Below are 12,410 nucleotides of genomic sequence, written 5' to 3'. Positions count from 1 at the left end.
AAAATCGATGAGAAAAGGAAAAATCAGGGCTAAATAGGGATACACCTCCCAGTGCTGTACACTGTCTACACTGGCACTTTGCAGCGCTGAAACTTGCAGCTCTCAGGGAGGTGCTTTTTCACACCCCTGAGCGAGCAAGTTGCAGCGCTGTAAAGTGCCAGTGTAGACAAGCCCTTAGTTCTGTCATTTCAAATATTCTTCTGGTCAGAACAGCTGAGGAAGTGTTGCAGCTGTTGTGATTTGTTCCTGATATAAGCCAAATAGAATGCAAAAATATATCCCTGAAATCCTTCCTCTCTCATTTTACTTCGGAATAGCAATGGTAGATGTCACGCAAGTGTGACGAAAAGTACTTACTTCTAGTACAAAACCTTGTGGGCCAGAGCCACAGTCTGGAATACAGCTGAATTACAAATCCCTAAAAATCCAAAAAAACTTTGTGGTCCAAATAGTCAGCATTGTATAATGACGTGTCCTAGTCTTTTCTTGAATAGGATAGGACCCAACGAAGATGGAAGATCACTGAACAAATAGTGTACAATGATAAAAAGTTATGACTTACGGATATAATGGCTTATAATATGGCTTGTATTTTGGCTATAATATGTTCTTCCTAAAGTATTTGCCATTTTTGCCTTAGATAAATTTTACCTCTGTAATTGCAATGTTACCTAAATTTTCCTATGTTTACTGTAGGATGTTGTGTAAGGAATTGTCTATGGCAATTAAAAAATTTGAGGGTGACCTCTATGAACCAAGTTAAATTAAATATTTTGCAATCTTTACTTAGCATATAGAATAATGTGAATAGCACTTTAATGTTAACTATGAACAAAGGTTTTTATGAAGATTTTAAAGGTGAGCGGTGTATTAGACATTCTTATTTAACATTGTCTAAATTTATTTTGAAGAGCTTAACATCAAAAGTGCTGCTTAAAATTTTTTCTAAATGTTTAAAAATTTTCTTTTAGTTCCCCCTGGAGTGATACAAAATGGAGCTCGTGTTCTGAGTAGAGGAATGTTCCCAGGAGTTAGGCCATTGCCAATCAACCCTATTGGAAGCATGGCTGCTGCAGTAAGGTAAGGGTATATAGGTACAGAACCAGCGTTAAAGAAAGTAATTATTAGACAGTAGATATACTCTGGATATGCAAGGATTGTCGTCAAAAGTCTTGACACTTGTTTTTATTTCTGAGATTAGATGAGAGGATGTAGTGGGCTTTTTAATTTTGTTTTTAGTACATGTCCTCCTGGATCACCATTGTATGTCTGACAAGTGTCTCATGAGCGACTGTCTGTTGCACCCTGGCTTCTCTGAAAAGCGGGATTGTACGTTCATCAATGGATTTGCAGGTTATGGTGACAGCTTAGTGCTGTCAGCAATTTTTCTCGCTAAAAGCGTTCTGTTGTGTTTCCATTTATAACAAAAAATATTTAGCCAAATATTTAGCCTAAATCTTTTCCTAGAGTTAAATATCAGACACCAGAATATCAATTATAATACTTAAATAAATTCTGAGGGTACATAAACATTATAGCTATCATTATTAACTTTGTGATGTACAATCTGAAGTCCTTTTAGTGCGCAGTCCACTTGCAAGAGTATTTTGAAATGTTCAAGAATAGAATGTTGTTTTTAAGCCATGAAATTAGGACTGTATCCTTCAGAAGGGAGGACAATATGAGATACATAAGAAAAGTCCGGTAATACTGAGGGCTCTGATTCAATGGTTTGCTTTACTTAGTGAAATCTAACTCCACTTGAGACAACAGAGTTACACCATGGAAGAATTTGGCCAGGTGTGTCGCTATTGTCCTTCTCTTCCAGTGTTCTCAGTATCTGCAAAAAATGCTTCAACTGTGTACCAATTGGGTGCCCTGGGTGGACTTCCATAATTTATGCTGATTCTGGTTTGGAGAGGACCATTCAGGCTACATCATCTGCTCTCACTGTTCTCAGCCAGAGGTTACAAGTCTATAAAGGAAAATACTGTGATTACTACTAGATCAGGGGTTCTCAAATTTCATTGCACCGCAACCTCTTCTGACAACAAAAATTATTATGTGACCCCAGGAGGGGGACCAAAGCCTGAACCCATCCAAGCCCTGCCACCCTAGGCGGGAGGGGGCCAAAGCCCAAGCCCTGCCACCCTAGGCGGGAGGGGGCCAAAGCCCAAGGGCTTCAGCCCCCAGTGGGGGAGCCTGTAACCTGAGCCCCACCGCCCAGGGACAAAGCCCTTGGGCTTCCTTTGACCCTGCCCAGTGCAGGTCGGGATTCGGCTTCAGTCCTGGGCCGCAGCACGTCTTAACACCAGCCCTGGCAAACCCATTAAAATGGGGTCACAATCCACAGTTTGTGAACCGCTGTACTAGCTTAATTCATTATAATTGCCTCAGTTGTTTGTGCCTTTCCATAGTCAGTGCTTCTGGAAGTTCTCTTTATATCCAGACCCTTAGGTGTAGTTCATCCAACCAGCAGCTGGAGGCAGAGTACCTGAGACATGCACAGAGGCAGGGGCGGCTCTATGGGTTTTGCCGCCCCAAGCACGGCAGTCAGGCGGCTTTCGGTGGCGCGCCTGTGGGCGGTCCGCTGGTCATGCCGATTCGGCGGCATGCCTGCGGGAGGTCCGCCGGTGCCACGCCTTCAGCATCCCCGCCGCCGAATTGCTGCCGAATCCTCGGGACCGGCAGACCTCCCGCAGGCATGTCGCCGAAGGCAGCCTGACTGCTGCCCTCACAGCGACCGGCAGGCTGCCCCCCACGGCTTGCCGCCCCAGGCACGCGCTTGCTGCGCTGGTGCCTGGAGCCGCTCCTGCACAGAGGGGAAGATATTAATTCAATAACAACCTATGGCTGTTTATGGGCTGTTGTTAAACCACATCTTTTCATCTGCTATGCTGAATGAGGCATCAACCAGAAATACAGAGCGTTTCCCTCTGTCTGCACCTGTTAAAGGTCTACCCTATCCAGCAATGGCAGCCCACACATCTTCCAGCAGTGATGCCACTGGCTGTAAGCCAGAGCCTGTGTTCTGCTCCAGGGGGGATCATAGAGCCATGGGATTAGTTATTGATAATATTCTTTTAAAACATAGAATCCAGTCTAAATGGTGAGGAAGGACAAGAATGGCTGTTCCGGAGCTCATCCTCCCCCTCAACTTATGGCTATCGTTTGAGCGACACAGATATTATTTCAGAATCAGAGGAAGCTTTGTGGGGGAAAAGGGTATATCTCCATAGAAACATGTTCTTCCCCCCCTCCCCTCCCACACCACCACTTGAAGAGTTTTGCTCCCAATATTGCCGTGCTATGCAGGGCAGCATATAGCTTAAATTTTTTGTTATCAGAGAGGCTCACCACCTGCAGTCGCCCTGCTGTTCCTGCTTCCAGCAGGTGGAATAGTGTCTTTACCCTGTTGAATGGTAATGAAGAATAAAGAGTTTGGGTGGGGGGTAGGGGGGGGCTTAGCAAGGGTTGGGGCACGGGAGGGGTTTCGGGGTGCCGGATCCGGGCGGCGCTCACCTCGGGCGGCTCCCCGGAAGCAGCGACATATCTCTGCTGCTCCTAGGCGGAGGTGCAGCCAGGCGGCTCTGCACACTGCCTCCGCATGCAGGCACCACCCTGGCAGCTCCCATTGGCTGCAGTTCCCAGCCAGTGGGAGCTGCAGAGCCAGCGCTTGGGGCGGGGGCAGAGCACGGAGCCCCCATGGCAGTTCCTTCGCCTAGGAGCAGCAGGGACATGTTGCAGTTTCTAGGGAGCCACGCAGAACCAGGTAGGGAGCCCGCCGGCCCCGCCCCAACCAGATTTTTAATGGAGATATCAGAAATGCCGGTTTCTAGAGCTTTACAGTTGGTAAAGTCCCGGATAACACAGCTTTTACTGTATTGATAATGGGAGCTTCAGTCTAGCAGACAAAGGTATAAAAAGTTGAAACTAGACAAATTTAGAATGGAAATAAAGCACAGTTTTTTAATCATGGAGGGAATTCATCACAATCCTTGCTAAATTGTTCCAGAGGTTGATTTTCTGTCACTGGCAATTTTTAAGTCAAGATTGGATGTTTTTTTCTAAAATATATACTTTAGTTTAAACAGGACTTAATTCAGGAATGTCCTATAGTCTGTTAAACAGGAGGTTACATCAAATCTGTTCAGTGCTGTGAGAGCTAATTAGGATCAGAGACTTTAAAAAAAAGGGGGGAGGGGGACCTGTAGATACTTTATTGAAGTACCAAAAAGAACCAATGGCTTGTCTATCTGATATGACAGAGATCACCCTATCCTCTGTGGAAGAGAAGAGCCTTCATGAAGGATCCACTGGACTGTAAAGCACAGAAAAGCCTGAGGGGAATGTTCATGGTTTCAAGGATGTTCTTTCACACAGTAACTTGTGCACCTTTTGTATCCACATGGGCTAATCTGTCGATGCCTTTTTGGTTTTGAAATGCCCAATGCCCAATACCAAATACCCCACTACAGGTTCAGTATGACAGCTACCTTTTAGAGAGTGGCTATTACCTGCCCAGGCTTTGGTTATTCAGTCCAAAACTACATTATCTTTCTTTGCTGCCATATCAAATGACACACGTGCTATTGATGTCTGTGCAGTCATAGCATATATCTGGCTACAGTCGCCACATGATCTCTCTTGGCATGACAGTTTTCAGGTTTTTCCTTCCTGGTTGACTTTTGTTTTGTTATTTCCTTTCTACAACCTAACTTCTGTAGATCCCTTTGTATTATTTCTCTGTCTGCACTTAAGTTTGCAGATCTAAACAGTTTAGTCTTATCTGTGACATACTTTGGCTGGCTGAAGGATACAGCTAAGCAAATATTTGATAGAATGGGTTGATCACAAGGAGGTAAGACTTTCAGCAAATTACCCTGTTGTTTGGGCAGCCGTTAGCATCAGGTTATAGTCACAAAAAGTTAGGGTTTGTGTTGCCATTGCAATTGCAGCTGGATTATTGATTATTCAAGATCCTTTCTGTGGAAGAGGACAAAACCTAACTAAGCATTGACCTAACACGTTGAAATCACTTTGGCTTCTGATGTATTACCTCTCACCAATTCCATCCAATTGAGCAATTTACTGAACTGTGGCTTTTTAATGTGGGAAGTGACTGGGTTGCAGTGTTTCCCAGTTCTGCACAATCTACCATCTACTTGCTTACTTTTCCCTGCAGGAAGAACAAATTAGGAAACGATCTCACATAATCACTTCACCTTTTGTATACAAAATAAGGTGCGACTCAATAAAATTGTTTGAATAAAATACCCTATTGAAAAATATTGAAATCAAGACAGATCCACCACTTTACATGAATAAAGATTAGCCATTGAGGAGACAGTCATTATGTTGTAGTGCATTTGGCTTAAATCTCATAAATAGATCTTTTGTTCCAGACTGATCTGTAAATGGAAAAAAGCATCCTATGCTATTTTAGTTTATGAATCATCGTCTGTTGCTAAATTTCCACAACAGAATGTAGCTGGATGTGTTTTGACAGTAGTTCTTATTTACTTTATTCACACCACTTTTAGCTTGTTTGCCACCACTATTTTCCACATTGTAGCTGACAAGTCAAGGAGCCAGCAGAAAATAGCTGGGTGAAATATGATACCAATGCTGCTCAGAATGTAGGATGTTTTAAAATGTCTCCAATATGGAAACCATTGTATTATTCAATTTTAGTGTACCCCAGCACTGTGGCATCATCTGAGCACACTTAAAAAACAAGCACAGTGACATTCTGGCCTCCAGGCACATACTTTCATTTAATGTCTTTGTAAACAGAAAAATCAAGTCACACCTTAGAGTGGGCAATGGCTTGACTGATGGATTAAGCTCTGACTACCTGAAGAAGCAAGTTCTGTAGTCTGGGACGCATACACTTCCACCCCCTTCCATTGAAATGTCCAGCCTAAAATCCTCATGAGAGCACATTTTAGGGCCTGTTGTAGAAGCACCTCCTCAGTGAAGATAATGTATAGGGAGAGATGTTCTATTCTAGGTAATCAGGTCCCTCATCATCATACTAGCTCTTACATACACCTCTACCCTGATATAATGCTGTCCTCGGGAGCCAAAAAATCTTACCGCGTTATAGGTGAAACCACGTTATATCGAACTTGCTTTGATCTGCTGGAGTGCGCAGCTTCCCCTCCTCTTCCTTCCCCACCCCCACACCCCCGGAGCACTGCTTTACCATATTCTATCCAAATTTGTGTTATATCGGGGTAGAGGTGTAGTTCATTTCCTCAGTAGATATCAGAGTGCTTTACAAAGGAGATCAGTATCATTATTCCTATTGTACAGCTGTAAATCTTTACTGGGTACAGCCAATGCCTAGAATGGCATGTGGAAGGTGATGGGAAAGAAGAGCAGAGCATGAAATGTGGGTGTGATGCACACGCGCTGCCTCTCTCCACTAAGTAGACATCTGCTGCATTCTGCAGTAGCTAAAGTTCCCAAGGAGCTGTCTTCATTCTGTAATTGTTTGTATTTAAAAAAATGATTGCATTAGTTCCCTTTTGATGCGTCAGTTGCATTTGGGCACAGCTCCATGGCCTAAGTATTGGATGTATTGGGTTAAGACCAGATGTATTGGGTTAAATCCTTAACTGGTGTAAATTGGCATCTCTGAAGTCAAATGGAGCTATGTTAGTTTATGTTGGCTGGAGTTCTGGCCCATTATGTGGAAGAGACCCTGGAATTATGCAGCATTGTCTCCTGACCGTTAGTCAGTGCAGTCTCCCTTGTGGTGTTTGTGTAATTAGATACAAAATTCATTTTATTATACTCTGCCCCAAAATGTTCAATGTGTTGCAAATTTTTGTGTGCTGGAGGTTTGGGCTGTTGGGTAAGGGACAATTGGGGCCTAGGTCATCCAGGAAGATGTGGGGAGGCTGTGGATTTTGGTATGTAGAGGGCAACTGAGGAGGCTTTTTGTTCTGGGAAGGGAACGCATCTTTTCTTTACCTTCACAGATTGGGTAGAGGAAGAGGTGGGGAGGTAGTGGTTTGATTACTTCATTGCCCACCTCGGTCTCTTAACAGAAACCTCTTCCCAGTTTCTGCCACTACTTCCAACAACAATAGATAATCATCTAAACGTGGTGCTCCAGATAAAATGGTCAGCAGTGGAATGGCTAAGTAATGGGGTGGATAACCCAGCAGTAGGGCAAAAAGGGTTAAAGGTTTGCTCCAAAGAGAGGGACTGAAACCATCCTACAGCACCAGTCAGGAATATCAAGCCTGGAGGGAATGAAGCAGGCTTCAGAGATTGGTTGCCCTAACACAGCGGGATTGTGGGTCTAAGGTGGAGAGGACCTAAAGGACTTGGGATGAGCAGCCTTGAACTGGTAACCTGAGGAGCAGTCAATCATGGGGAAGTAGCTTGAACTGTATTTGCTGTCTTTCTCTTTATTTGTTTGTTAATACGATCAAATACCAGGATGGGGTCAAGTTTTGACCCTATGGAGTGTACGTAGACGGCTTACAGCAGGTAGGAAAGTCAGCAGCTTTCATTTAACTGTTATGAGTTAAAACCCCACTGATATGAATATGAGCTCTTGTTTCAGGCTGCTTGCAGACTCAGGCAAACTTTGCTGTATCAGTTAGGCCTGGTTCACATGATGAAGATTATCTGAACAACCAAAAGGACCTTAGAGCCCAAACCTAGTTTGCCTGTGAAGTCCAACATAGCAGTTAGGAATGGTGTCCCTGTTTCACATGCTGGTTTGTTTTATTTATATATTTATTTATTTGCTTTTCTGAATCAGCCATTCAAGCAATAATAACTAAATAAACAGAAATAAACTTAGTATGCAGCATAGGTACCAAGACATAAGCAGAGTTATGCACCCAGACCATCCATGAATGACTGTAGGTTGTCTGTGTAAAGGGCCTGGAATGTATTTCCATATAGATATTCTTAATTTTATTGTTTATTACTAGAACAATCTGTTCTAAAAAAGAATCCAGGTTGCACTGCAGGCCCATTTCCTGCTATATTATGCATGGTGAGTTATTTTGTGGAGCTGAAGGAGGTATTCCTTTTACGAAAATATTTGACTGCTGAGTTTAACTTGCGTCCTTCTCCAAAGTGAAAAGGACCACATTTGTGTTAACTCTAAATCTGATATTGATACAGATAAAGCATTCTTTTTGTGAGGGCAATTTAGATTTTCATAAAGCCTTTGACAAGGTCCGTCACCAAAGGCTCTTATCAAAGTAAGCTGTCATGCGATAAGAGGGAAGGTCCTCTCTGGATCAGTAACTGGTTAAAAGATAGAAAACAAAGGGTAGGAATAAATGGTCAGTTTTCAGAATAGAGAAAGGTAAATAGTGGTGTGCCCCAGGGGTCTGTGTTGGGACAAGTCCTATTCAACATATTTATAAATGATCTGGAAAAAATGAATAAGCAGTGAGGTGGCAAAATTTGCAGATGATACAAAACTACTCAAGATGGTTAAGTCCAAAGCAGACTGCAAAGAGTTACAAAGGGATCTCACAAAATTGGGTGACTGAGCAACAAAATGGCAGATGAAATTCAATGTTGATAAATGCAAAGTAATGCACATGAGAAAACATCCCAACAATACATAGAAAATGATGCGGTCTAAGTTAGCTGTTACCACTCAAGAAAGAGATCTTAGAGTCATCCTGGATAGTTCTCTGAAAACATCCACTCAATGTGCAGCGGCAGTCACTAACAATGTTAGGAACCATTAGAAGGACAGATAATAAGACACAAAATATCATATTGCCTCTATATAAATCCATGGTATGCCCACATCTTGAATACTGCATGCAGATCTGGTCACCCAATCTCAAAAAATATATATTGGAATAGGAAAAGGTACAGAAAAGGGCAACAAAAATGATATGGGGTATGGAACAGCTTCCATATGAGGAGAGATTAATCAGACTGGGACTTTTCATCTTGGTAAAGAGACGACTAAGGAAGGATATGATAGAGGTCTATAAAATCATGATTGGTGTGGAGAAAATAAATAAGGAAGTGTTATTTACTCCTCATAATACAAGAACTAGGGGTCACCCAATGAAATTAATAGGCAGCAGGTTTAAAACAAATAAAGGAAGTATTTCTTCTCACAATGCACAGTCAATTTGTGGAACACATTGCTAGAGGATGTTGTGAAGGCCAAGACTATAACAGGGTTCAAAAAAGAACTAGATAAGGTCATGGAGGATAGGTCTATCAATGGCTCTTAACCAGAATGGGCAGGGATGAAAAACCATGCTGTGAAGTGTCCCTAGCCTCTGTTTGCCAGAAGCTGGGAATGGGTGACAGGGGATGGATCACTTGATGATTACCTGTTCTGTTCATTCCCTCTGAAACACCTGGCATTGGCCACTGTTGGAAGACTGGATCCTGGGCTAGATGGACCATTGATCTGACCCAGTATGGCCATTCTTATGTTTGTTAATGGATCATTACATGATTCATATTTGCCGTAGTCCTTTGCAAGTTTGTTGTTATGATGTAAAATCTCCCTGTGAGAGTTTGTCAATAGCGTAACTGACTTATCAGTGTTGACTTCTATTCAGTAACTTCTGGATAGATAGACCCCTGCAAATCTGTGGGTATCCACAGACCATTTTTGCGGATCGGATGCGGATGCACCGTTTTGTATCTGCGCAGGGCTCTATGGATAGGGTCAGATCAGTCATCATAGAAGTGAGCCCTACTTATTTTTAATTTGCTTTCTTGTTGTCCTGTACAGTGCTATCTAAATGACAATTCCACCAACCTGCAAAGTAACCTGTGACTTTCTTGCAGTGTTGTTTACTATATGGGTTATAGCAAACCTGGAAACTTCCAATGTCCAGAAGAAAAATTGACATGCCCTGGTTTCTCCAGTTCATTTAACTGGGATACTCTCTGAGATTCTAAAACTCCCACTTACAAGTGCATAACATGTTTCATTCAGAAGAATCCAAAAACAATTAAACTGATATTCCAACTATATACAGAGTTCACTTCAGCCACCAGTAAAATGCAGCCATCTGAGGGGTGGAATGTAGCTGGTGTTTAGAAGCAGAAATACCCAACAGTTAAGGGCAGGACGTGAATAATACCATATCCAGTAGAAATCACTAGAGGAATTCACATAGGCAAAATCTATTTACCACTATTGGAATTTGGCCAGGATGCTTGAGCAAACACCTGTATGCTTGCCAAAAAAAAAAAAAAAAAAAGCACCTTGAGATCTTTAATGGCCTTCAATGGTTTCGATTTCAGTTTTGTCTCTTCTAGAAGATGACCCCCTGATAGGTGGGACCCACTAACACCATGCTGGGGAAATAATTTCATTACTGACTTGCAGAGAGGAGATCCACCCACTGTAGACTCCATCCTGGTCCCATTGTAATCAATAACAAACCTTTTATTGATTTTCAATGAGAATGGAATCAGACCTTAAAATGGCCATCCCTATTTCTGGCAACACCCCACGTGCTCTGACTATGGTCTAGTCAAATTTAATTATTTTTTCTTTTTAAAAAAAAAATCATTACACTGTAGCTATGGATTTATAAATCTTAAGTGTTTTCAAATCTAGTTAAGGTCCGTCAGAAGAACAAAATATTTCAGTGCCAGAAGGATGAAAAGCAACCAAGCACTTCCCAGTGGTCTGTGCTACAAGCTAGAGATTTGGCATGAAACAACTTGAAAAGTACCAGTTACTAGAAAATCTGGATGAACTTCTGGGTAATTTTAAAAATCTTTGTGGGGCATTGATTTTTAGTAGTATTTTTTCATCACTGTGATGATGAGTTTAGCATTGTTAAATATCTGTCTAATCTCCGCTTTTTGAAAAAGCACATTAGGCAAAATTTTTTTTTTTTTTTGTTAATCCTTCAGTGGTAGAGAGGGTTGTGTTTAGAGGCCTTCTGATACAAAGAATGTATATATGGAGATTGTGTATGTGTCTTGTTTTTTGACTGAATAGGCCCAAGCACACAACACTATTTTTCTGGCATTTATAAACACTGAATGACTGACAGGTGTTATCATTTAAGTCTTGAACAGAAATGCACTCAGTGGGGGCGGGGAGGGGAGCAGTCAAGACCAGTGATGGATTGTCACCGCTGCTCTGAAATCTTGGGTTCCTTATGATGCTTTGCTGTTGAATCACCCAACCTAGGCTGCTTACAACCAGTCTACCAGCATGCAGGTCACACCCGAGTATCTGCATGCTAGACAGTCCTGGTTCAGCATCTCTGACCCCAGCAGCCTGTCTACTGCCCCACTCTGGTTTCCAGCAGACTCCAACACACTCCCAGTCCCAAATTTTCCAAAACCATGTGCTCTGCAATGTCCTGCCCTCTCTGGACAGTTCAGTGAAATAATATGGTTCATTTGCTCCTTTAAAGAGAGAAAACACACCAGTTTGCCACATCAACTGGAGCTGACATTCACTTTAGTACAAACACAGCAGTGTTGGCTTAGATTAATAGTAAAACAAGTTTATTAACGAAAGAGGATGGGATTTTGAGTTAAGTATGAGAGATAAAGTTAGGAATGGTTAAAAGCAAATAAAAGTGAAAACTCACATCTAAAAGTCTTAATCTAGAAAGATTTGGTTTGAGGCTTTGTTCAAGATAGCCTTTCTCACCCACAGTCTTCCAGCAAAATGGTGACCCTCTCCTTGTTCAGGATCTCTTCCAGAGGCCCAGAGGTGCTGGTGCCTTGATCATTTTAGGTGAAAGAGATCACTTGGGGTTTTCTGCCCCTTTCTTTTTATAGTCCATCGAACCTCTGAAATGGATTCTTCTGAAAGTTACCTCTCAAAATAAAGTTCTTTCAAGTTGTGAGGAAGGTGATATGTAGACTGCTGGTGAAGGAGGCTCCATGCTCTTCCCCACCGCACACACACTTTTGTTTGCTGAAATGCAAATTGTTGTGTTTCCTGCCATCTACTCCCCCTGCTGTCTTGAAGATCCTGTTTACTACTTATATGTAAATTGAGGTAAACACACATGTCTTTGTTTAGGAGAGACTTGTATAATGACTTTTGCCTAGGCAGGGCTGTCTGGTTTTGAACATGTGTTAATAACATCATACGGGGGAATAAATAACTTTACATATAATGCGGCTATATACATTTCACCATGATATTATTGACCAGCGAGTTATTAGTTTTCAAATGATACCTCACAAGGCATATTGTGTACAAATATTATTATAATATGGTGTAGGGTGTGAATACAGAGGTGCTTTGGCTCACACCCAGTATTACACTATTTGTTTTCTTAGCAAATGTATGACTCCATTACAGTAATACAAAGAATTAGGTCTTGGAAGTGCCTCAGAAGTGTATATTCAATGGAAATGGATTAAATATTATTTTAATTCCACTCATTATATTAAACTGCTAACAT

General features: G+C 42.0%; 1 protein-coding gene across 5 annotated transcripts in view; it reads left to right on the top strand.

The window, feature by feature from the left end:
• FOXN3 (forkhead box N3) overlaps positions 1 to 12,410 on the top strand; it is a 311,867-nt gene that overhangs the window by 287,993 nt on the left and 11,464 nt on the right. For all 5 annotated transcript variants that reach the window (XM_024198710.3, XM_024198711.2, XM_024198713.2 and 2 more), the window contains one exon: positions 972 to 1,080. In XM_024198710.3, the coding sequence (XP_024054478.1) occupies positions 972 to 1,080 (109 nt within the window). The remainder of the gene's footprint in view (positions 1 to 971; positions 1,081 to 12,410) is intronic.

The sequence above is a fragment of the Terrapene carolina genome, unplaced genomic scaffold (genome assembly GCF_002925995.2).
Source record: "Terrapene carolina triunguis isolate 2854851 unplaced genomic scaffold, T_m_triunguis-2.0 Scaffold96, whole genome shotgun sequence".
NCBI classification, from domain to species: domain Eukaryota; kingdom Metazoa; phylum Chordata; order Testudines; family Emydidae; genus Terrapene; species Terrapene triunguis.
The sequence above is the reverse complement of the archived record's forward strand: the minus strand, read 5'-3'. Positions and strand labels throughout refer to the sequence as shown.